The 26,385-nt window shown below is 32.2% G+C and overlaps 1 protein-coding gene across 1 annotated transcript in view; it reads right to left on the bottom strand.

Moving 5' to 3' along the window:
* The window catches only part of mspo (M-spondin), a 201,680-nt gene extending 176,001 nt beyond the window's left edge, over positions 1-25,679 (bottom strand). Inside the window, exon 1 of the mRNA XM_066403839.1 lies at positions 25,328-25,679. Within this exon, the coding sequence (XP_066259936.1) occupies positions 25,328-25,526 (199 nt within the window). The 5' untranslated portion in view covers positions 25,527-25,679. The remainder of the gene's footprint in view (positions 1-25,327) is intronic.
* Positions 25,680-26,385: the final 706 nt, after the last annotated feature.

A 26,385-nucleotide genomic window follows, 5' to 3' on the forward strand; every position in this document is an offset into this window, starting at 1 on the left:
ATATTATTTCGATTGTTGGAAACTACTAAGTATTACATTGCCCCAAAGAAAAATGTCCGACGGTATCAAATCTGGAGATCTTGCTTCTTATTAATATGGGACTTTTTCCCGGACATTGTAGATCTAAACATTTTTTTATTGATAAGGCGTACTAAAGAGAGTGCGAACCATCATTTTGAAAATGCAAAGTTTATTCATTCAGGTAATTTCCAACTTAATTCAATTGATGTTCTAATTATTCAATAAAAATATGTATATTCTATTTCCCAAAAATGCAAATACAATTACCATATTGTATTATTGATATTGTAATATTTGATAAACAACTAGGTTCACTTATTTTATTTGTCAGGATATTTGATTAAACATTTTTTTTGTCGACTGCTATAATTTTCTCTATACACGTGTAGTTTTCCATTATCCTAATATGGTTAAAAATAACTTAAATTTGGTTAAACCTTCATTGACTTCTGCTTTAGATTGTAAATATCTTGTTTTAAATTATTAAAATAATTTTAGAGATAATAGAGAAAGATATATAAAAATTCAAGAATAATTTGAGAGATATTTTATACTTATAAGAATTCTGAAGATTAGAATCACTAATAATCCCTTTATAGTCTTAATCAGATGGTATGTTGGTAAGATCCAAAGGTTAAACTCAATAAAATCAAGTATTCAAATAAGTATTTATGAAGTGTTAACATAAAATTATCATCAAAACAATTATTGGTTATAGAAAAAGAAGAACTTAAATTAGATGAAATAAAAGACGTAAGGTATAAATGTAAAAAATGATAGTTACAAACATTTTAAATAACGTTGTGGTGTGTGACCGCGTAACAAGCAACGAAGTGTCATAAATCCTGCTAGTCCAGACAGTCTCCAGGCCCTTAAGGGCCATATATCATGTGGAAATCACCGTCAGCGCAAATAGCAGAGGAAATACCGATACTTGGAATTATTTACTCGAAATCTGAAACTGAAACGATATGTTCTGGATTATCAGAGTTAACACTTAAATTATCTGTGTAATATGAAAGCGCCAGACTGAAATTTTGGCGCCAGTGTTTATGTTGGAGGCACAATAATTGAAAATGTATGAGTGATGACATAAATCTTCAAGCTGTATGAGTTGCCAGGTATTTACGTCTGGATGAGTAACTTTATATGAAAGTGCTTCCTTAAAGATTTCAACAAATCGAGTCATTCCAACCACCAACGAAGGAGATTGTAGGTTGGTAAGCCAATTCCGGACTGACAAGAGTATGTTTAGTAGGTATACCAGTTTAGAAATCTGGCACATATTTCTGATGATCTAGAAATAGTTTGCAACTCTGTTGAAACGAAGGTTTTATAGGACATTTTTGAGGTAGACAGATATGTGGAAATGTCACCTCAGTACCTTCTCGCTATTTTCCGAAGAATCTGTTTGAAACGGAAATGAATTAGGGTTTAAGAAATGATTATTAAACACTTTGATGTTTAATGGAATTTGAGATGAATATCATGCAAAATATGCCCAGAATCCGAATAATTTACACCTTAGATAACACATCTCATAACTTCAAGCTGTTGTTGGTTTCGTGCTGCATCTCACTGTTTTATTTATAAGTCGGGAGTAACCGGGGAATATTTTTAGTTTCGGAGGCTAATGCACTAAATTTCACTCGAAAATCCTAAGCCATGCATCCCATTTGAAAGCCACGACGTCTTAAATTCTCACTTTTTCTTGTTTGCCTCCTTTTTATCCATCGTTGGCAACAGATTGGGATTCGCCATTGTAGCGACTATTTTTATATAGCGCTTATTTATGGTTTTAAATTCTTTTCGAAACACGTCACGTTGAAATACAAGTATAAAAATGTTAGACTAAGACTAAACACGTTTCGATTACTTAAAAATAGGACTAATAAGTCGCATTGCACGATGGTTGACAGGCATACTATTAAATTCTGATACTTTACTTCAGTTTGATGTAGATTATCCAAGTTGTTGTACAAGATATTGAAAATTTCTTATAATACGTCAAATTTCCTGTATTATTTGCAAGGGAAATTTTCAAACTTGTTCAATATCTTGTAACTAATATATTAGAAAATTTTTATTCAAAAATGATTTGAAACAAATTAATTGTGATTTGTTTACTACTAGCTTGTAGTAGCTAAATTGGGCCTTGAATTTGACTGTGAAACATTTCACTCAGTACATGAATTGAGTTACCAGATACAAGTCAGGCATGCAAACTTTTACACAGCACACTTGACCAGAAATTTTTTGATACTCTCTTTACAATAAATTGGGCAATATAAAACGAGTTAAAATCCCGCCAAACTCAATTTTCCATTCATTATTTTTAAATTAAAAATAACTGCGAGATGATTCCGATCAATCAAATAAAACATCCGGTGTTACTTCGTAGAAAAGACAACAGGAAATTACGTTTCCCAAAGAAAACTCAAAAATAGTCCGAAACCAGGTTAAGTGAAAAAGCAGCGGCGCAATGGGAACCATCTGTCCTGAAATTTAAAATTAGAATTGTTTTCCGAATTAAATGGCCCAAAAATAGTTAAAGTAGACCTCAGCTTGTATAACCAAAAGGACTTTGTATTGCTGTTGCCAATGTAACAAATAATGCACATTCGTCGTGCCGTGTACTACTCAAGATGCACAATTAGAGAAATTAAATCGAGATCAAATATCTTACGGATGTTCCACAACTGTCAGCATCCTAATGAGTACTCCTGGATATGGACACATGTGCAAAATCAGCTTATCCGTGTTGAAAAGTTGTTCTAATAATGGCAGGCATTTGAATAGGTGTTAAATAGACCATTTCATGCATACCTATAAGCAGTAAAGGAAATTAGCCGTTTTGTATGTTTATGTATTATCTAAGAAACGAAACTTTGTATCGCCAATTTGAAGATGGATCTAAAATCGGTACAAAATTATTTAAATCTTTGAAGTGAATCTCGAAATGTTTTTCTTATGAGAAGAATGTTGAAGTATTTTAGGAGAAAAAATTCAGATTAATATGGGTTTGCAGCAGATAAATTCTTGAGATATGGGGTATTCAAATTAAACTTTTCATTTTGTTTTTACGCGATAACGCGAAACTCTGACGAAAAATACAATATTTATTAAGTTTTTTGTTTCCAATAGAGAACACCGCATACTGCAATATACCTGAATTTAAATAGCCACAACTTTTTGCAGATCACTGATTATTGTGATTGATTACAATCATTTTTACCAACAAGATATACTCTTAGCAGTTCTCGGTAACAGCAGTCATTCTGAAAAAAAAACAGATTCAAAATTTGAATTTTTACTATAAAAATAAAAAAATAGTCTGGTGCTTATGGATTTTAGAAACTTGACAGTAATTGACAAAATCTGACTTTTGTGTACTTCTTTTTAAAATTTCAAGTAATATATTGTTTAAAATAACTCAATTAACCAACCCATAAATGGTAGATATGTATGAATGACTTACAGCGCTGGAACGCCCCCCCCTGTATACACGTCCAAAGTATGCATACTTATACAAGACTTTGAGAAACTGACAATATTAAGAGGAAAATACATATGTCCACAATTCAGATTAAAAAAGCTGTCATAAATAGAATCGAAGAAGACCTTTTTTATTTTCAAGTTCAACAACTTTATCTTTATTTATCCAAATGTACTGGCTTTATAACCTGAGGATTTTCCTTTCAAAGTAGATTTTTCACTTGATTATATACCAATTCAATTAACAACAGCTCAGGATTTTCTAACGTAATGCGAATGTAACAGTATCATTAATTTTCGCAATAGCCATATTTGGGCTACAGAGAATTCACATGCCCGCTTAGAAACGCTAGTGGCCGCACAGACGCCACTGGTGTAATTAGAAATATTCTGCCTACTCCAGAACATGCACATTTATCCCGCCACAGCGTGTCCTCAGTTTCATGTCCGTTTGTGTCCAAACGGTTTTTGAAATGTTTAAAAAATATTAAAAAGAAAGAAATTAAACACTTGATATCTTGAAAACGAAACGATTTCGGACTTAACTTTATTCAATTTAAATATTTGTCTTTATGCTCCTTACATCCCGTGAAAATGTATCGATATGTTTATGAAACACCTTGTATATATAATATATAATATGTAATGTGTTCGGGTTAAAAAATTACCACTCTTGTAAAATCTTAATTTCTAGATCGATTTTGATTTTTTTTTGCTAATAAGATATTTAAAATGAGCATTTGCCTAATAGGTACGACGAATCTTTACCCATAATTATAGCTAATTGCGTGCATTTTATGGAATCAAATTTCAAAAAGTACTGTGAGGACTTTTTTTAGGATAAAGATGGAGGCAGATTTTCAATTAGAATGACTTAAAAGTCACCTGTATCGATTCTCTTTTTTCTGCTATACACGGTGTTCAAGAAAATCATTAAAACATATTTTTTTATGTAAACAGGTTTTAAAATTGGCAAAAAATGTATTTTAACAATAAAACTGATTGACGGTTGTTAAAGAAAAAAACCTATTACTATTATTAAATAACTTTTAACTGTTTAAACATTAAAAACTAAGCTTTTTACAATAAATTAATGTTAATTTCAATTTAACATAGAATAAACATTTTTTTGAAAAGAGTTTTTTTGGGTTAAATATTAGTATTTTCAATTACCCTCCCAAATTTTCTTATACATTTTTCAATACGTCGATGATTATTTTTCAATACGTCATTAGTTGATTATTGCTCTCACAATTATTTTATGCTCTTACAAACTTCTCTAATGCGTACACAAAGTTCCTCGCAGTTCCGGCGTCTTCTGGCTTAAACATTATTTTTTATTGTTCCCCACAAGAACAAATTCATGGGCGAATATCCAGAGATCACAGCGGTCAACGAATAATAGAACTATTTCGTCTAATCCAGTGTTTGGGAAAAGTGTCATTTAACCAATTTCTCACATTAACCGCATTACGAATGGGCTCTCCATCAAGTTGGAAATGTAAATTGTAGCGATAATCAAGAGGAAGTTCATCAAGTGCGTCACTAAACTCATTTTGTGGAAATCTCAGAAAACGAGCAGCATTCTAAATTTGTTGAAAAAATATAACGCAATAATCTTTTGATTTACAATACTACAGAAAACGTTTACTCTTGAGAAGTATTGTCGTTTACATTCGATTCATTTTATATCCAGTTCGAGTTATGATTATTTCACATTCTGCTATTTTGTGCCGACACTACACCGTTTATCATAAGCGTAGCTTCATCGGTGTATAAGATGTTTTTTTTTTAAGTTAGGATCTTCTTGATACATATCCTGCAGCCATAAACAGAACTCCATTCGTAGATTTTGATTTCCAGCTTCAAGTGTATGGAGAAATTTTGGTTTAAAAGGTTTCTTATAATTTTTTTTACAATATATTTTATTGATTTTTTCGAACATCTTGTATAGCAAAAAAGGAAAATTAGTACAAATGGGTTTTAGATCATTCTAATTGAGAATCTACCTTCATATTTACCCTAAAAAATGACCTATAGTACTTTTTATCCCATAAAAAAAACGCAATTGGCTATGACTATGGGTGAATAGTCATCGTAGTCACTAAACATATGCCCATCTTGAATATCTAATTAACAAAAAAAAACGTTAAAATTAGCCAATAAAGATTTTACAAGGGTGATAAGTCCTTAACACAGACACTCTGTATATACATTAATAAATGTGTTGAAAGTGGAATATATTAAGAAAATCTAGCAAAATTGTAAGAGTCTATGTTCTCAGAGTATATGATGGAATCTCAAAGCTTCTGTTTTATAAGAATTTAGGGAATTCCCATGTTTTATGAAAATTCTAAATCAATGGGTGAATTTCAAGCATTGAAAGAGAACAGGCACTAAATTGAAAACGTTGTAGATATGTCACTTTAGCATATCTATTGACAATAATTTCTGAAAGTTTATATAAGATTTAGATTTTGAGAAATAATTAAATACAGAAAACAATAAGAAAGTCAAAAAGTTAAACATCACAGCTTCCAGAAATAATAATTAATTTAAGGTCTTCCGGAATGTTTTATAAGAATCTTGCAAAAAGGTTAAAATGCTCTAAAACTATGGTTTTTCATGCCATTGAACATTTTAAGGAACATAAAACTACCCAAAACCTACCACTAAAAAAGAAATCTTGAAAATAAGATCCTAGAACAGATAAACAAATTGTGAGATTTTCTCGTCGAAATCCCATGATTACGGCGGTTGGTCTCTAGAAAGAGATTTCTCCAAGAAAGAATTTTCAGAAATAATTTCTCCAAAAAATTATGAAAATAAAAACTTAGTGTTATCCATTCGAACAATTAGACATCGTCTAATTGAAGCCAATTTACAGGGACTAATTACGCGTAAATAACTGACGATTTCAAGAAAAATCGCACGGCTAGAATACACTTTGCTAAGGACCATAAGGCATGGGCTTTGTTCTAGTGGAAATACGTTTGGTCCAATAAAACAAAAATCAGTTGGATAGGATCAGGTGGAAAACAGTACATGCGGCAGCCCCCAAACCAGGAATACAATCTTAAGTACACCACAATCACAGTGACACATGGAAGTGGATCGATCCAAGTTTGGGGTTGTTTTTCCCAGTCCCGGGTAGGTCCTATTTATAAAATTGAGGGGATTTTGAATGAGACCCAATATAAGAATGTTATAAAGACCGTAATGCTATTGTATACTGAAGAGAACTTGCCTGTAATTTGCAAATTTCAGCAAGAAAACGATACGAAGCATACGGCCGCTAGTATTCGTGGTTGATTCGATCTGAACTCTGTGTCTTTTCTAAAATAGCCTTCTTTTAGCCCGGACCTTAATTCGATTGAAAATTTCTGAAACAATATGAAGAAGGCTTTGAGACGATAGAACATTAAAAATATTCCAGATTTATTCGACGCTGTTAAGCAAGTGTGGTACCTTATTCCTAAGAAATATTGTCAGGCAATAATTATGTTTTTGCCAAATCGTGGTTAGGAAGTAGATAAGAATAAACGCTACTCGACTGATCACTAGTTATTTTAAGTTTTGTTTGTTAATTTTTTTAACATTGTTATTTGTTTAAATACATTGTTCTTAATCATATGTCCGAGGAGTTTGTTGACATTTTTATGAACAAGTGTTTTTTTTTTAGTTTTGATTATTGCAATTTTCTTAAATTTTGCCTTATTGAGTTCCCTTATGATCTAATAAAAGTCGTTAAAAATATTATGGTTTTTTAAAATTTATTTCCAAGGAATTATGTTTTCTATTTTTTATATGTTGTTCTTAATTCTATGGCCGCCACTGTATATAAACAAACAACATAATAAATATTTAAGTTTACCAACATCTACTTTCCCGGTATACAAAACTTCAATAGAATGTCATATTATTTCCCAAAAATATAAATAAAAAATTATATTTTAATTTGAAAACCCTATATATCAAGAACTTCGTCGTTACAGACCCATGTTAAACTCAACTTGTGATCACAAATCTCGTCCAATGTTTGCCTTTTGAAGACTGTCTACATACTTAATTAAAATCCTGTAGTAGGCAAACATTACAAAACGTAGTACTAATAAACTGATTACTTTTGATTACTAGGATTTGAAAGAAGTTGTTTATTTGCAACATGCATATTATTATGATTCTATAATGGTGAAAAACTACATTGAGAACGGCACTAAAACTAATGCAATTTGCAGTCATAGTTAATTGCAACAGTAGTCAACTCAAAGTAATTTGGTATACAAGCCTCTGTAGTATGAAATTCAGACGAAAGAACTTGGCATCTTCTTAAGTGATCACGAAGCATTTTTGCTTGTTGACAGTTTCAATTAAAAGAATCAATCATAGAATCAATTATAGAACTCAACTCTTGGAAACCAGCTAGGAGTCAGATTATTGGATATGACGAGCATAGCAGGAGCAATACTCACGCGTTCTTTGGTATACACATGCCTCTTCAATGGTGGCATAAATCCAGACATTCTAGATATTGTAGTGTTAAAAATTCCTGTTTTTGACCAAAGCTGGGGATGTTGAATGAGGGCACTTCAAACGATAAACCGAATATTCCTTTCACTTTCTAAGGATGTCAAGATCAAACCAGGGACTCGTACATAACATATTAATTGGCAGTGATGTTAAAAAATATGCCCTAGGTACAGTTCCGGATGTAGCTAATGTTGCCCAGTTAGAAATAGAAAGAAAAAGAATCTAAGCATTTCGTCTTAAGTCTATTTCGAGTTCCAAAACTACGTACTAAGTGGAACCTATGATAGTAAATGTATCTACTCTTAAATTAATATAAAGGAATACTATAGTAATGATTGATACTTAAAATTCAGGTAACAGATGCTACCCATTCAAGGTGGATTAAGACACAAGCCAACAAGGTGAAAATAGGGCGGTGTCATAATGCTCATAAAGAACAAAGACAGAATGTTGAAATTTCCCACATCAACAATCAATTACACTGTTGTATGAGGTAAGTTAAGATAAAGTACGGAAAAGTCATCCTGCAACGACGGATAGATACACGCCATAGCAGTCCGATGACCTCTGAGTTGGTCCTGATAGATAAGTGATCATACATATAATATCTAATACGATGGCCTGATCTACAAAATAAGGAGCCTACGATTTCTTGCAAAAATATGTCAATTCATCGATAGCTACCTCGCAGATGAAACTATCGTCATCAAGGTAGCAAGAGCTACACGTTTTCGCAGGCAATTAAAGGCAGGTGTCGCATAAGAACTTGATCTGTCATCATAACACACAAGCTGTACAAGAGTGATATTCCTAAAACATCGAGGAATATGCTCGCACTCTCTTAGGACGATACAGTCATTGACTCAAGCCCCGAATCAAGATAATGGCATGAAAAAAATCTAAAGCAAGTTTTAAACCACCTGAAGGAGTGGCCGATAACTTAGAATTTTCGGTTAACCCAGCCAAGTATCGGGCAACGCTGGTGGGCAGATATAGTGATGGCCTCTCAGATCCACTAAAAACTGATGGTTTATACAATACATGCAGTCGTTATCTGGAACTGAAACTAAATAAAGGACTGATCAGGAATACCTATGAGAAAGACACCTTTTCTAAAGCTCGGATGGACCTCGTCTCACTATTACACGCGTTGTTCAACAGAAAAAACCATCTGCTTAATCCAAGAGAACCAGCTGCAGCTAATAGAGTTCATTACGCGACCGTTTCTGTCACTAGTATCAGCCGCATGAGAACGAAAAAATTCGTAATAATATACTCAGAGTTATAGCTCCCAAAGAGCCCAAGCACATCCGAATGATTGGCTTCGAGTTTTTGGTCAGCTATGCTCCCGATCCTGAAGCGAGGCAACCCTGGAAGCTGTAGATTTCGCAGCCTCAATAAGCAGCAGAGTGATATCAGTTTTCGCGTACAGCAGTATGGGCAACATCCCCCGTAATATGTCAGGCCGCAGCCACTAGAACTGGCGGGCCTTGAAATGTTTTTAAGGGAAAGCGAGTCCCAAAGTTGACAGCCCTAGAGAATTGACTAAAGATTTATAAGCCTCGGGCTCGGAATAAAAAAAATGGTATTATATGGGGTAAAAATGCCACACAGGCGGGAAGTACGGCAGTGTATCGTGGGGATGAGGGATAAAAATAATATAAACGAAGTAAAGTTCACGATATTAAATCAAACTAATATAATAAACCTTACTTTCCACACCGTGAAAGAAGGGTTGCAATGCTCTTTAATTTGAAAACAAGGAAAAAGATTTTTGATGAAATAGTGGCAGTGTACTTTAAATTCACGGAGTGAAAGTTTTTACGAGTTTATTCATTCAATCATAAACAATAGAGAAATTTTGCAATATTAAGTTTTTATGGCACATATTTCTTTATTAGTTTTGGTCGTTAACGTGTGCACAAAACTTCCATGCAGCTTTGATAAAGACCATATCTGTAAAGTTACGAGTGCCTATTTTATGAGTTAATTGAAGGTAGCACCAAGTTTACAAAGGCATTTAGTATTTTTTGAGCATTAATAATAATACATTTCTGTCGATTAAGGTTAACAAGGCTTTGCGTTTGCATGACAAATTTCATCACAAAACCTTATATCATACATTGCAGGCACATTTATGTATGGCCAAAGAGCAGATAAACTGTCCTAAAATAGAATACCGCGAATCGTAATGCACATTATTCTGTAATATTTACTTACAAATATTCACAGCCATTAAGCCTACTTAAACATACTCTAATCGACCAAAATGGACCGACGACTGAACATAAAACTTCATTTAGCATGTTAAAACAAAAGAGTGGAATACTCTTGACGGGGCGCACCCAACTTATTTATACCCGTAATTACGCACTTAAAAATCCATTACATAAAACGTTCGATGAAACATTTAGCCTTAATGCCATATGGTTTGGATAAGATATGAAGTTAAGAAAAGGCTAGACTGAGTATTGGATGCTTCAATATTTTGTGTATTGGCGCAGAAGTTCAAGGTTTCATTTATTGAACGAAAACTCCATATGTTTAGTAGTATCAGTCTTGGCTGTAAAAAATGAAAATTGGTCTCTGAAATATTATACCCGTCTATTCAGGTTAGTTCAGCTTACGTAAATTACTGACAATACAATTATAGTAATGCTATTGTACAAGGTGTCCCTAATAACTAAGCAAAATCTGAAACATTGATAGCAGAATTAAAGGATGCATGGTATTATATAAGTATGCATGGTATAGTTTTTCTGAGGTCAGGTTCTTTTTCCAATTTTTAACTTTCTTGTGATACATCTTCCACTGTTCCTTTTTTAAAATGTGAATTTCCTGTTGAATTTAGACATTTTTTGCCTCCTGCATATTTTCGTAACATCCACTGTTTTCGAATTATTTGCAAAATTGCGATACCATATTTGACTTTTTAAGTTACTGACTTCAGTTTCTGTAAGTTCTCTTAAATCGCTTTCAATGTGAAAACGGCCTTTAGTTAGTACCTTCACATGAAGTTGTAGCACAAATATTTTTCTATACAAGTATTTAGTGCGCTAAAAGCTATTTTCTTCCTCAGAAAGGTTTCGCAGAACAAATGGAAATTGAACTTTCTGTATGTTCTTTCTAAACAGAAAAGGTTATGCATTAAGTATTAAATACTTTTGCGAATATCTCGAAAACGGGGACAGATAAAAAATCGCAAGAAAAAAATATTTCTAAATTTATCAGGGAATTAAAATTTTAGCAAAGTCAATGACGTATTCTAAATCAGTTAATGATGGCAAACAGGGCTTAATCCTAGAAAGACTAACATCCCATGGACTTTACGAATGTTTTGATAAGTTCAACATACATACCGTAAACTCTAATATACTCTCTCAATTTGAATTAAACATCTCGAAAATTAAGAATTATGGGAAAAAACAAAAAAAAGTCTAAAATTTTGATACCCCGTATCTCGTTAATGGAGCATACGTCGGTTCATATTTGTATTAATAATTTGATAACTTGAACTTAGACTAATCTCTACTTATATTAAGGATGTTCCACTGAAATGTTTCATTTGAATTCTTCATTGAAACATATTACCTTTCTCAAAAATTACCAGTAATTATTAAAAAAATATCGCAACAGGTAGTAAACCGTAAACGTAAAGCATCGATTAAGCCGTTTATTATTACAACCAAATATCTGACATTTTCCATAGATATATGAATTTATCCAATAGCCTGATATTCAATACCTATTTAAAGTTTTTTTAAATGCCCACTCTGTATGCAATTGTCACATCGCATCTGGCTCTTAGATATATTTTTTAAGAGATTTTTATTTGATTATATAAAGAGTTTAGCCACAAGCATATCATGTTGTTTTCTTCAATCAGTATATATTTTTTGTATCTTTCATTTTTCGATTATTTTCAATGATAGACGAAGAGTTTTCAGAAACTAGCAAAGATATAAAATCGATTTTCATTTTCATTTTGATATCTCCTCCACAGCTTTGCCGGTAAGCCATAGAAAGTTAATGATAAATGTCTGTAATTGTAGGTATCTATATTATTTCCTGAGGCTGTCGACAGAAAAAAATGTAGGAAACGGATAAACAATCGACAACTTTACTTTTTTCTAAATTGAACATTCTGTATATCTGTAGAATAGAAGAACCTATTGATTTAAAACGTAAAGTTGTCCCTAAATGGTCTGTACAAAATCCTACCACAATGCCCGAGGTGGAAATATGAAGATGCAATCCAACTTACCTTAATCCAAAAATTAATGGTATTCAAAATACACAACATCAATATTGATATTTTTTCAGTGTTTTTTCATTATCTTTTTGAAATAACAATAATCGAGCTTTTTGGAATAACAATAGTAAACTCCTAAGTATGAGATAGAGATCTCATATTTAAGAGTTTTTAGAGGGCAACAAATCAGAATTGATCTATTTTACATTTTTATTGCAAAGTTTAAAGGGCATCGTTGCCTTTATGTCCATCTGTTTAAAAGAGCATAAATTTAAAATACTTTAAAATCCAAGCACACTTATTTGAAATTAAAGGTCAAAACATTGATTTCGTAATAATCTTATCTTTGATATAATTAAATTCGAGGTCTGGTTTATTATTTATTAGGGGAAGCCTATATCTATTTTTAATAAAGAATTCACAATTTCTTACTTAATAGATATCTTACTTGCAAGAACTGTATATTTATTATGATTATTTTACTATGAGGAGTTCAGACTAAAAGCAATGCCTTGATAGACTACTAAAACGAAAGATCCCGTGTCCGTAATAAATCTCTATTCGCGAAAGTGTAAAAATACTGCATAATTCACTCAGATAACTCAGATCATTCCTTTAATGTGAGCTGAAAATGTCTTAAAAACATGTTATGAAATATAACAAGTTTCATTAAAACCACGGCTTGTACAGGCTGACAAAAATCTTACGTTCCTTTAAGAAGACCAGATATAGCGCTGAGGGTGCCATCTGCAATGTACATATAGTATCCGTATTCAAACAGAATTCGACTTATCGCCCGTAAAAGTCAGTGTGCAAGCCCCTATATACGAGACCTGGCTCAAATACAATACATATAGAAGAAAGAATACCAAAAAAACTTTTTGAAAAATTTATCTTTGACATCCTATATTTCGAAAACCGTAAAATTTGGAATAAGTAAATGGTTCGACCTCAAAAATCAATGGTAGAGTTATATAAACCTTTTAGAAACACTCTGTATAGGTAACCCTTTTTTCCAAGCCAATCTTGGAATAAAATTTAACTTGAATTTCTGAATTCTAGATCTTATTTCTTTTTCAAGGTCGTTATGGGGAAGTTAATGATTGGGGCTAGTACAATTTCTTTGATATATACCAGGTATACCGGTATGAAATAAGCGTCAGGATATAAATGTCTCGATATAGGGCATTTGTTGTAAACAAACCTTTTTTTTTGTTTGCTTGGTTGGTATACAAACTGACAAACATATTTAGTACAAATCAAGTCCTTGAACAAATAACACTATATTATGTCATTGTGCCAAAAATGTCGAATTTTGTACCACAAAATGATGATTTGCGGAAAACATTAATTTTTTGCTTTCATTTGAACAAAAGTGCTGCAGACTCGCATCGAATGCTTGTCGAGGCATATGGTGATTATGCTTTATCAGAAGCGACATGCAAAAGATAGCTTCAATGATTCAGAAATAACAATTTTGATATGCAAAATGTAGAACGTGGCAGACCACCAAAAAAGTTTGAAGACGCCGAACTGCAATCAATATTGGATGAAGATGACACTTTAAGTCAAAAGCAAATGGCAGAAATGTTAAATGCTGCACAACGAACAATTTCTGATCGTTTAAAAGCTATGGAAAAGATCCAAAAATGTGGAAAATGGGTGCCGCATGAATTGAATGAAAGACAGATGGAGAACCGAAAAAACACCAGTGAAATTTTGCTTCAAAGGCACGAAAGAAAATCAGGTTTGCATCGAATTGTTACTGGAGATGAAAAATGGATTTATTTTCAAAATCCTAAATGGAAAAAATCATGGGTTGATCCGAGACAACCATCAACATCGACTGCAAAACCTGATGGATTCGGCAAGAAGGCAATGCTGTGTGTTTGGTGGGATCAGAAAGGTGTGGTGCACCACCACTAAAACCTGGTGAAATTGTTAATACTGTTCGCTACCGACAGCAATTGATTAATTTAAACAATGCGTTGATCGAAAAACGATCAGAATGGGCCAGAAGACACGGGAAGGTAATTTTGCTCTATGACAACGCACCTCCACACAAAGCAACACCGGTTCAGGATACCATCAAAAAACACTTGGCTGGGAGTTGCCACCCCATCCGCCGTATTCACCAGACTTGGCTCCTTCGGACTACCATTTGTTTTCATCGATGGGACACTCATTGGCTGAGCAGCACTTCGATTCCTACGAAGAAGTAGAAAATTGGGTGTCTAATTGGTTTGATGCCAAAGAGGCACATTTCTATTAGCGTGGTATCCATAAATTGCCAGAAAGGTGGTCAAAATGTGTAGAAAACAATGGTCAATATTTTGAATAAATTTTATTTTTCGTTCCTTGTTAAAATTGGTGTTTTATTTTCACAAAATAGCGCTCATTTCATACCGGTAGACCTGGTATGTACATTGTATCTAACTGAAATTGCTCTAAGAGAAATTGTGACCATTTTAAAATGGCGCCGGTGACACTATATTAGAATAGAAGTTTCATGAGGCAGCTCACGGTCGCATTATTTCAAGTTTGCGAAAGGCGTAGGGAAACAACGAATGTATTAATAGATATGAATAACGTATTTTATAATGTTTTTTATTAAGGTATAAATTTATATTACTAATAATAAATAAAATACTCAATTAACATAAATTAATATTAATAAAAAATATTCCCAAATTCGTTATATTTTGAGGTCCTCTACACGCATCTGCTCTGTGTCAGTTTCGCTACGGTTCGTTCTATATATATTTAGGCAAGAAATTAGTATTTGCTGTCACAGCTTTGATGATTCTTTATCAAAATGTTATATTTCATGTGAAAATGCCAATGTTTCTTATTAAATTTAATATAAAAATATTGTTACTTCTGCTGAGAAAGCTGATGTGTTTGATTTAATAATTAAAATTAAACTTTTTAAAATTCTTAAATTGTCACCGAACAACTCTACCAGTGATCCCTCAAATCGAAATACGATTATTTGGTATAAAATAACTTAGTCGAAAAATTAGCGGTTTATGGAAATACACAACGTCAAATGTTTTATTTTTATTTTTTTACTAGTTACTTTCACATTATTTTTTTCTAAAAACAACATTTCAGCATCATTTCGTATTTGGACTATTTTTTAAGTATATTCAAAATGATACTGTCAAAGCTACGCCGGATTTATTTTTTAAAAAACTTTTGCCTCTCCATACAAAGCAAGTATGAAGTATGTGTCGAATACTTGTAATCGACACATGTTTCATACAAAAATAACGTATATATCGATGAAGGCTCCCTTGTTTAAATTTTCTTTTAGATATCTGCAGCTAAAATTAAATGGAATGTTATTTTTTTGAATATTTATTATTCACTTTTTCTTATTGTATTTCTAACGATTTTTGCACTTTCTCAGATATCGATTTACTAGATACACAGAAATCATTACTTTTAACAGCCAATCAAAATATTGGTTTTAGTCTAAATTCGTCATAATAATAAAAAACTAATTACAGTTAAAGGGCCACGATTACAAGTTTCTATTAAATAATAGTTATTTTATAAAAAATATATTAATGGTGGTGATTAATAACACTAGTTTACAAAATATAACTTTGTCTCTGTGGCCGGAAATTTTAAAGCTGAAAAGACTTATTTATAATTTCTGAGCCTTTTTTTTGTACACTTCCAATTTCTTCAATAATTGTTTTTTACTTATTTTTATTTATTCTCTTATAACGTGCAGGTTTTAAGCAAAATCACTGTATTGCAACTACTGATGCGCCATTTTTCCAACACTAGACATAACAGAAAGACTTTAAAACGCAGCTTTTTAGAAGCTAACAATTGACACTATTTTAATAAAATATTTTGTTTACTAAAAACTTGTTATTTTTTTCCTTAACTTTAATTATCTTTAAATAGAAAATAAGATCTAATAAAAAAATTTTACTTGCATTTTTGAATTGAGCATGTCGTTAGTAACCAGCAAAAGTCCAAACATTTCAAGCAACAAATATTGTGAAAACCAGTGTAATCAAGACAAGAATAGATTATTCTCATTTTTCAATGTTTTTCTGCCTACTGATACATTGCGCAAAATCCAAAAAGAAAAAGATTTTTTTTTAATTGCAAACGTTCGAAATTGAAAAGTCATTCTTCTTATTGTTTATTTGATTGCTTCCATTGGAGATTTCAATCGCGTACTTAATGCTAAAATGTCGACATGTCGATAAATATCACATACCAATCACGTGACAAACAGGTACATGCGCACTACAATTGTTTGGATATAAACAGTAACCATAGCCGATTTGTCGATTTGTAAAATGATGTGTTAATACATTATTTGGTATACAAAAAAGAAACATGCATATGTACGCAGGGTCATATCAACATTGCGATATTTCAGAGAACAATAGTACTCTAGAAAATAATAAAAATATGTTAATAAACCCATGATCAAAAATGCATTATTTTCGATATTCAGGGTGACAAAATTTCACATTGTTCCCCATCTTTTACGATAATTTGAAAACGTCTTAGAAAAAGAATTACTTAATGCAATACGTCAAAAGTTTAAACAAAATTATTAAAATATTACAGCAAAAATTGAGTCATGGCATCCTAAATTACAGTTCAGAATATGTAGACTGGATTTCCTTAATGTGTATCGATACATACTTTTACAAATTTTAGGAAAACGGTGAAAGATACAAAAATACTACAAGAGGCCAAAAAGCTAAAGAGTACATACAAGGTGTTCTAAAGAAAAAGATACAAAATATTAAGTAATACATGACACAAAAAAGTATAACACTCTGTATATGGCTATCGATTATTTTGACATTTTGGTGTAGAGGGTTTTAAAGAAAATAAATATATGAAATTTAAAAAATTTTACTGAAGAGGTACGAGAGAAATGCAAACTATGAGAAAAAAATGTGGAACTTTGCCACACTGTATATTGAAAATTGTGTGTTTTTGTCCATATGTCTATTAGCATTTTTTTTATTCATTTGTAGAGTACTATCGTCCTCTGAAATATCTCCATAATGATATGTTACACACTGTACATATACATACATACGTACAGAGTGTCCATAAAGTAAGGAATAAATTCGATTAAAATTCGGTGAATTTTCTTCCAGAAAAATGGTCGGACACGTACTTAATTATTTTTTAAGTGCGCATTTTTTAAGGAAAAACTTGAATGTATAGGATGTTCCAGAATTGAGATACGATCATCAAGTGGAAATTTTTAAATAAGAACCCTCGTTTTTTGTTGCATTTATGGATTTTATAATTCCGAGTATGTTTCATTAACATACCTTATGTAGATATTCATCTGTTTGCGAGAAAATGGAAATTGAAAAAGATTATTTATGATAAAAGATAACAAGATTGTATTAGAAACATTGTATTTAATAATAAGGAGCAATGAAGTACATAAATTTTCGTCGTGTATCATCGGGTTACTAGCACTGGGAAATAAATTTGTTGTAGGAAATCAACATATCTTTGACTGTCTATCTTTCATCGTTGAGAATTTTTATTTTCCATAAGAATGTTATTAAACATGTGAATAACGTCTAAAATTTTGATGTTCCTAATTTATCAGTTTTGGTTTGACTTTATGGCAAACAAAAATTGTTAGTAAATACAATGTTTCTAACACAACCTTGATATCTTTTATCATAAATAATTTTTTTTGAACCGCCATTTTCTGGCAAACAGGTGAATATCGACATAGGGTATGTTAATGAAAAATACTCGGAATTTTACGTAGAATCCATAAATGCAACAAAAAACGGGGGTTCTCATTTGAAAATTTCCACTTGAAGGCCGTATATCAATTTTGGAATTCCCTGTATATTCAAATTTTTTCTCAAAAAATGCACACTTAAAAACAATAAAATACGTTCCCCAGCATTTTTCTGAATTTTAATCGAATTTATTCCTTACTTTATAGACACACTGTATAATAAACATGTAGCCTAAAAGAAGGTGGAGATGTTGGGTATGTGAGAAGAATTTAATTTCACCTGATTTCACCTATTGTAAGCCTACATTTAAACACTTTAACATGAAATGACCAACTTGTGATTTTCTTATACCTGAACATAACAAAACTTTATCATAGGTATCAGGTATTACTTTTCCGCGACAACATGTAGGAAAAATCTTCCAAGTACATTTATTTAACAGCCAACAGTTAAAAACTACCAATAAATTCAAGGGAACAAGAGAGTTCACGGAAACATAGAAACAGCCGGTTTTTTGCTAGGAAAATAACATACACATAGTTTAACTTGTTCGGACACTTTTCTGGCAAACCGCTCCTCAAATATTTGCCAAATGGGTCAGTTACAATTTTCAAATGGATTTTGGGTGAATTTTTCGTGGGATTATGTATAAGGTGTGACAACAACGGTACCAATTTAATATCTTCTAGAACCTATTTTATAGAATCTTGTATAGATTTTTGTTTCGTATATGTGAGGTAGGGTTCCTACTCCTAAAGCAAATCAGTTGATATTGCTCTTTCGAAAGACAATCGAATTTTACCGTCAATTTAACAAGCATGTACCTTTAACGCAGGATAATAAATGGGCCGACCGAAACATCGGGTTTGTGCAACCCTTAATTTAAACTTTAAAGTAGCTACTCATCCGGTAGTCCATTTATGTGCTTCACTTGCTGCACTATGGAGCCCGCACATATAATTCTTATGTGCAGCCAGCCGTGTGATCCTTTGGTCGTGAGATGATGGCTGGTCCTTTGAGTATTAATATTTGCAGCCGTATGTTCACATTTCAATTTTAACCAACATCAAAATCAGTGTTCACCTTCTAATAGACTTGTTCCCTTTTTTTGACCTCTTCAAAATTAAACTTTTAAGTAGCGCAACTAGAATATATTGTCGTTCTTCACCGTCTAATAGATTTGTTTCCTTTTCTGTACCTTTCAAAATTGTTCTATGAATTACATTTCTCAGTAGCGTAAGTTCAATGTATTGTCGTTCTTAATCTTCTAATAGATTTGATGCCTTTTTCTATCCTCTTTTTTACCAAAACTACTCTTTCAATTAAATTTCTAAGTAGCGTAAGTTTAATATACTATCGTCATTCACCTACTAATAGACTTACTCTCTTTTTACTGTCTCTTACCAAAATTGGTCTTTCAATTAAATTTCTAAGCAACGTAAGTTGAGTATACTGTCGTCCTACTTTTTCTACAAAGTGAAAAATTGAAAGAAGTTCTGATCGTTAACTTCTATACCATTCTGTATAAACGACGTAGGTTTCATTTTGAAAATGGTCTTTTGAAAAAGTCAAATATTGTTCTTGTCAGCCTTTAATAGTTATTTTTGTTGTTATCTCTTGATCATAGAAAAAATGGACTGTAATTTTAGGGTGGATTTTCCATATCTCCCTTGAATGATTGAATACTGTGCCACCGTCTCATCCACCTTTGTTGTACAATATATTATTCTTAACATACTTATCTGGTTGCTGCCCTTGCCTACTGCATTTGCGCAATATTTCACGCTCTCGCGATAAGAATTAGTTTCTTAGCTTTGTTATCTGTGTAATACACCGTGTGGCTCTAAATTCTAACTTCCCTCCCTCTGCAACTTTTTAACAAACTATTATTTTCTAAAAATTCAAAAACAGCTTTAAATAGGACAAAAAATACTATCTTTTTACATTTTTTATTTTTTTTAATATTGCTCCCGTCACAGATTGCGTAAAATGTCCGATTTTTAAAAAATTGAGACATAGGTCAAGCGATACCTCAAACTATAGGTCTTTCAAAACTACATTCAATGGTGTATTGCGAATCAAAGTCTATCGATTAGGTTTTGAGAAAAACAACTAGAAATTTCGTAAAAAATGCAATATAAATTCGGTTAAATAGTACATAAAGCATGAAAATAACTTGTTTCTTGATAGAAAATTGATTTGTTTTCGATTTTGTGCTCACAGACAGTCTTTGGTTAAAAAAAATAAAAATAACCAAAGATTGTTTGTAACCTTAAAATCGAAAACAAACTAATTTCCTATCAACAAACAAGTTTTTTCAATACTTACATACTATATAACTGAGTTTGTATTGCATTTTTTACCAAATTTATAGCTGTTTTTCTCAAAAACTAATTGATAGATTTTGAATCGCAATACACCATTGAATGTAGTTTTGAAAGACCTTTAATTTAAGGTGTCACTTGACTCAAATTTTAATTTTTTTAAAATCTGCCATTTTGAGCTATCGTTGACGTAAGTATTATTTAAAAAATTAAATAAACGACAAAAAATAGTGTTTTTTGTCCTATTTAACACTATTTTTGAATTAAAAAAAAGATTTGTTTAAAGGGGGGGGGGGGGGGGGTGGTACCGCATGGTATATCTAAATAGCTATTACAATGATGAATCACAAGGATATTTGGATTCAGAATGACAGTAAAAGACGTTTTTTAAAAATGTCAAAGTGGCGCCATATTTTTCATTCTTCATGTTTGTATTAATATATAATTAACTTTCATTTATTTTAGAAGAAAAATCGGTATCTAAAACAGTGTTAATAAACAGTTGTTATTGCACATTAAAGCATAAATGATAAAAATATGGTGTCAATAACGTCTTTTGCTACCATTTTTAATTCAAATACCAACTTGAGATACATTATTGTAAATGTAATTTTATGCTTGTTTCGAATATATCTATAATATCTAGAATCTTATATTTATCTTAAAATAGTGAAGTTGAGCTTACTTCCGATCAATTCAAAAGTCGTATATAATTGTCATATATTAAAAAAAAAATGGCAAACAGAACATATTACAGGATAAAAATACAAATTTTATTTCAAAAATTGTACGGAAATTTAAAGAAACCATTTTATAGAAACAATCAAATTCTAGTCCTGCAAATCCAAAAGTATACCGAAAAAATACGGAATGTAGAGCTTAGCAGAGTGAAAACTGTAAATGATTATATAACCCGTCGAAAACTTATTTTTTCGCTAATCATATATTTTCCATGAAAAAGCCTGATAATATTTTTTTATGTGATACATAATTGAATTTAGGATAAAAAATACTTTCAAAATGCAACAAAATAAAATCACGTTCGTATTTAAAAATGAAAAAAAAAGAAAAAAATTAAGTTAGAACCATTATCTTAGAAACAAAACAGTAGAAAGAAAATATATTAAAATTAGTAGGTAGGTCCCAAAAAACGAACAATATTTCACATTATTTTTTTTAACTGGCAATTTTCCATTTGCTATTTACATTGATAACGAAGTTTTTGAATTGTAGTTTATCATTAAATCTAGCAATTTTTGCATCATTTAATTAATTTTCTAACCCTAACGGTTTAGGCAATAGCAATGGTAAACCATGACAATTGGACCAACCCGTGTAGTAAACTACTATTATTTTCAATTGAATATTAAACTGTTTAACTTTGTCACCAAATTTTGGGACATTCTATATCGAATAACTGATAAAAGTCCTTAAAAAAGGCCTCAAATGAATGTTTAGTACTATCTGAAAAACTTTAAGTTTATATTATTTATCCATTGTTATGGAGCATATTGTTATAGAGCATTCCAACTGTGACCGAACACCCTATTTATTTGAACTACTCTGCACCATTTATATTAAGAATTTAAAATAGCCCTTTTATATATTGTTATCTACAGAATTTATTCATGTGAAATTCAGATTGTGAGATTCACTAATTCAAGTAATTACACTAACTTGAATTTCACCCCCAGGATTGAAATTGAGGTTTTGAAGTTTTCTTCCAACCTATCCTTATAGAAGAAAAATACTTCAATTAAGTGAAAACGATCAGAGATGAGGCCACAAAGCTTTCTTTCCATTTTTGAAATCAGCCATACGAAGCGTACTTAATAGATAATAATATTCAAAATGTTCCATTATAAAAATTAAAATTTTATATTGTTGCTCTTTGTTTTATATCAAACCATCTTTTTGGAAATATTTTTAGATTCTACGGGTAATAATAAACGGAACGACTATTATTAACTTTTTAAATAAATATGGGGTGACAAAAATAAAGACGTGTTCAATTCTAGTTGAAACACCCTGTCTTGCTTTCTTTAAAGAGCCGCACGCCTATAAAGGTATACTGTATTTCAGCACACAGAATCGATGTTTGAATTTTGTATTCATTACAGTAAGTACATCTCTTGGTGTAACGTTTAGGTACACCATCCTGGTATGCGGGACTAACAGTAGAACTCTTCATGTTGCAAAAAATATGTTTATTTTAAATATCCCGCTTGCTATAAACAAATTCCAGACTACTTGAGAAAATGGAAACTTTTTTGCTGTTTAATTTATTCCCAAGCCGTTGCATTAAAACCGAATCAAAAGCTCCCCAAGAGCCCAGGAAGACGAATTTTGGAGGATAATTTGAAATCGATTCGCTCCGATGGCTCTGGCAATTTTCAATTTTCGCCCCGGGGTCGCTTTTGATCACAAAACATTTGAGTCGTTTAGGGTTTGGCGAAGAAACTGTGACGAAAACTCTTTTGAGGGGGTCGTAAACCGCCCGGAAATAGATTACTCCGTCACGTTTTTGTGCTTTAGAAAGAGGAAACAGATTTTAATTTCGTTTTTAACTTTAAAAATTCAGTTATTCATGTGACTGATACCCTTACTAGCGATGATATTTGTTTATAATCTATAATAGATTATATTTTACGTGTAAGAAAGGACAAAGTGACGTAGTATTCCGCAAGAACTGTTGGATTGAAATCACATTTTACCTGTAGAAATCTGTTAAGTTTGCAGGAACACGGCGGCGGTAACAAGATTACAGCTTCATTAGGTTTTATGGGCCTGTCTAAATATACCGAAATTAAGGGAGAACATGTGCGGCCTAATTCTCCCCCTCGTGCAAGGACAGAAATCTTAGACATCCATGTTACCTCTGGGAACATGGAATAACATCAAATAATTTCTCTGTAACAATATTTGAAGTGAACAGAAAGCACTAAAGAGGAAATGGTGTAAGTAATAAATTCAAGATCAAGGTCTAAGATCTGAAACAAACCTGAAATAAATATACTATAAAGTGTAAAAACGACTATGGTCTAAGTCAAACCGTTTTGTAGTTACGGCCCTGAAAAATTTTACAGCTGTCACCTTTTAAACGAGGAGACTTAAGGCGTTTCTAAAATTTCTCATAGAGTTCCAGAAATAATGCAAAAATTACATAATTTACAAGATATTCGGTTTAAAATATACAAGTCGATATCAGGTTTTAAGAAAACAATAAGCGATATAACAATGCGGAGCTCGTCATTCGATCCGACATAATTTCATACCCCAATGTAAAATCTTCTATAATTTAGTAATAGGTCTATTCTTTATAATCCAGGCCATTAGATTTTATAAATTATTATGCAGATAATTTTGAAAAAAGAAAATAGATAATTTTGGGGATTGGGTCTTTTCAATAGCACAGTTTTTTTTGTAACGCACCACCGGCAATTATATCTTGAAATCTATATTTCCTGCTTCAAAAAAAAAATCCAGCTTTTTGCCTATAAAAGTAACAAAGAAAACACCCCTATTTTATTCTATTACCAGCACTCCAAAAGATTTGCTCCAAAATCTAATTGAAAATATCAGGAACTTATGTATATCAAAATCGAAGTCGATTTAAATCTCAATCAATCAAAGCAACTCCTACGTAGTGCCAGTTATTTTCTCAAATATTTCAAAAACGACAATAGAGACGAAAAAATTGAAATAAATTTTAACGTAACTAGTGTTAGAGGGAGATGTAATGTACTTTAAAGAGGTTTGGGTATTCGAGCTCGAGTTTTGTGAAGGTATACTCTCAACATTTTCACAATAATTTGTAAAATCTGAAGAATTGGTAGTATATTATGTATAATATCGGTAATCGTAAGTATACACGTCAGGCAGTAGGGGAAAGTGAAACATTGTTGCTAATTTGCTACTGGTTAAAAATTCGCTGTTAGAAAAGTAGGCGAAAATCAAAAATTCCGCACTGCTGTAGAGGACCTTTTCCTAAAATCAACGGCAATCAGCTTTTTCCGGTTCATTGAAATTTTAGGCACATCTGGACTTACCTAAGGAATTTTTATTGGTCGAAGGCAAAGTTTGGAGTTGTCTGAGACTAGTACTTAAAACTCCTATTCCTCTGTTCTACCGTTCATAATGCTTATAATATTTTTTGACCGAGTCACAGAAACAGCTGAAACGATATTTTTTGCATCGACTTAACTGTTGACACATGATTTAGTTGAGACACTAAAGTGTTTTTGTTATTGCTTCAAATTTCATAATTGGGTGTGAACTCTTTTGACTTACCATTCTAGAAACGTAAATCAAACCTTATAAGAATACGTGATTTACTTATCGTTCTAGGAAGGTAAGTAAATTCTACTAGCCTTAACAAAAAGGAAATACCCTACTAAACGGTAACACTCAAAAACAAACAAGTATAAAAATTTCTTAACATATTTCAGTGTTTAATATCTTTTTTTGGCAGTTTGGAGGACCCTGGATAGGATCAATGGAAAAAATGTAGATTAAGATTCCTCATTAATATAGATACATATATAGATATATAGGTATACTTTATTAATATACACCAAATGGGATACAGCAACAAATTCAATATCGGCTTAGACAAATAATTAAAAATTTTTAAAAGGAAAGATAATAAAAACATATGAACATTTTAAGATATTTAAATCTCCGAACTCCGCAATCAATTTTCCAGATATTTTGTTACACAGATAAGTTTAATGTTTAAGATCCCAATTATTTTCCTAAAACCCTAAGCCTAACAGATTTAAAAGCTGCTCTGGTATTCACTTCATTAATAAATTCGTTCAATCTGCTTATCTATTTTCAAGCGCGGTTACTAACTGTCGTTCATTAGGCGAATGGGCAAATAATGAGTGAAATGTTGACATGCCAAATTACCGTTTCAATTCAATAGTTAGCCAAAAACCTACCGAAAACTTTAGACCAAGAAGCCGGAGGTCTCCAATCAGGATAATGTTTAGGAAAGCTCTCCCTGCTCCAAAATGTATGCAAAACCACTTTATACACAGTCAACTTGTCCGGTTGACACGATTCCCCGGGATCGCCCTTGAACGCCGCCGAAGCGAGCCCTAAAAGGGCACACAATAACAATAACAACACTCGCGTCATTCCACGGATGCGTTCGCCAAAGAAGTTGAAAAGGACCCGCCTGCCGTTGGGAGGCAGCACGTCGGTGATGCTACCGATGACTGTATCGACTTCAGCAGCACGTGTGAACCGGGCAGCGACTCTCGACGGACGCGCGTGAGCGGGATCTGAAGTTGAAGCCCTGCTGAAGTCGGGAGCAGACCCGATCCGGTGGAGTGAAGGGGATCGGTCAATCGGACTTGACTTCCAATTTTCGGACACTTGTCAACGGTTGTTTATCTCATCGGACGTAAGGTTAAACTTATTCACGTTACAAGGCCGCTAATAAATTTTTCCAATTCGAAACGGCTAATGCTACATAACCGTCCTTCTAACAGTTCAATTGCGAGTTCTATAGCAGTACTGCTATGGTTATTTGTTCTCAGTTATGTTAGCTATGATTCATATGTGCAATCTAAATCACAAATTACACAAATGCCGCCCAGACATCTGAAATTCTTACCAGCAATACTTTTGACAGATTTGTATTTCAAAATTCTAATGATTTTTGAGTTTTTATTACAATTGCTTGAAAGATACAAAAAAATATAACCAAACGGATTTTTAGAAAATTCGAACTTTATTAAGCAACATACACCTGAGACATTTCTGATGCCCTGGAAGATTAGACACCACATCGGACATATTATTTTAGTATACAAGGAATTTTACAAAAAAGATAAACAATGTAGGCTTGATCAATGAAATTGGATCAGATCATATGCCTGTTACCTTTGAAATTGACTTTCTATAAACTCCAATTATGAACCCTCTAAAGCACAAAGTTGAAAAACTAAACTTAAAATCAACACGGATGAAAATAAAGCTCACGCATTTGCCG

The sequence above is a fragment of the Euwallacea similis genome, chromosome 31, assembly GCF_039881205.1.
Source record: "Euwallacea similis isolate ESF13 chromosome 31, ESF131.1, whole genome shotgun sequence".
NCBI lineage: Eukaryota > Metazoa > Arthropoda > Insecta > Coleoptera > Curculionidae > Euwallacea > Euwallacea similis.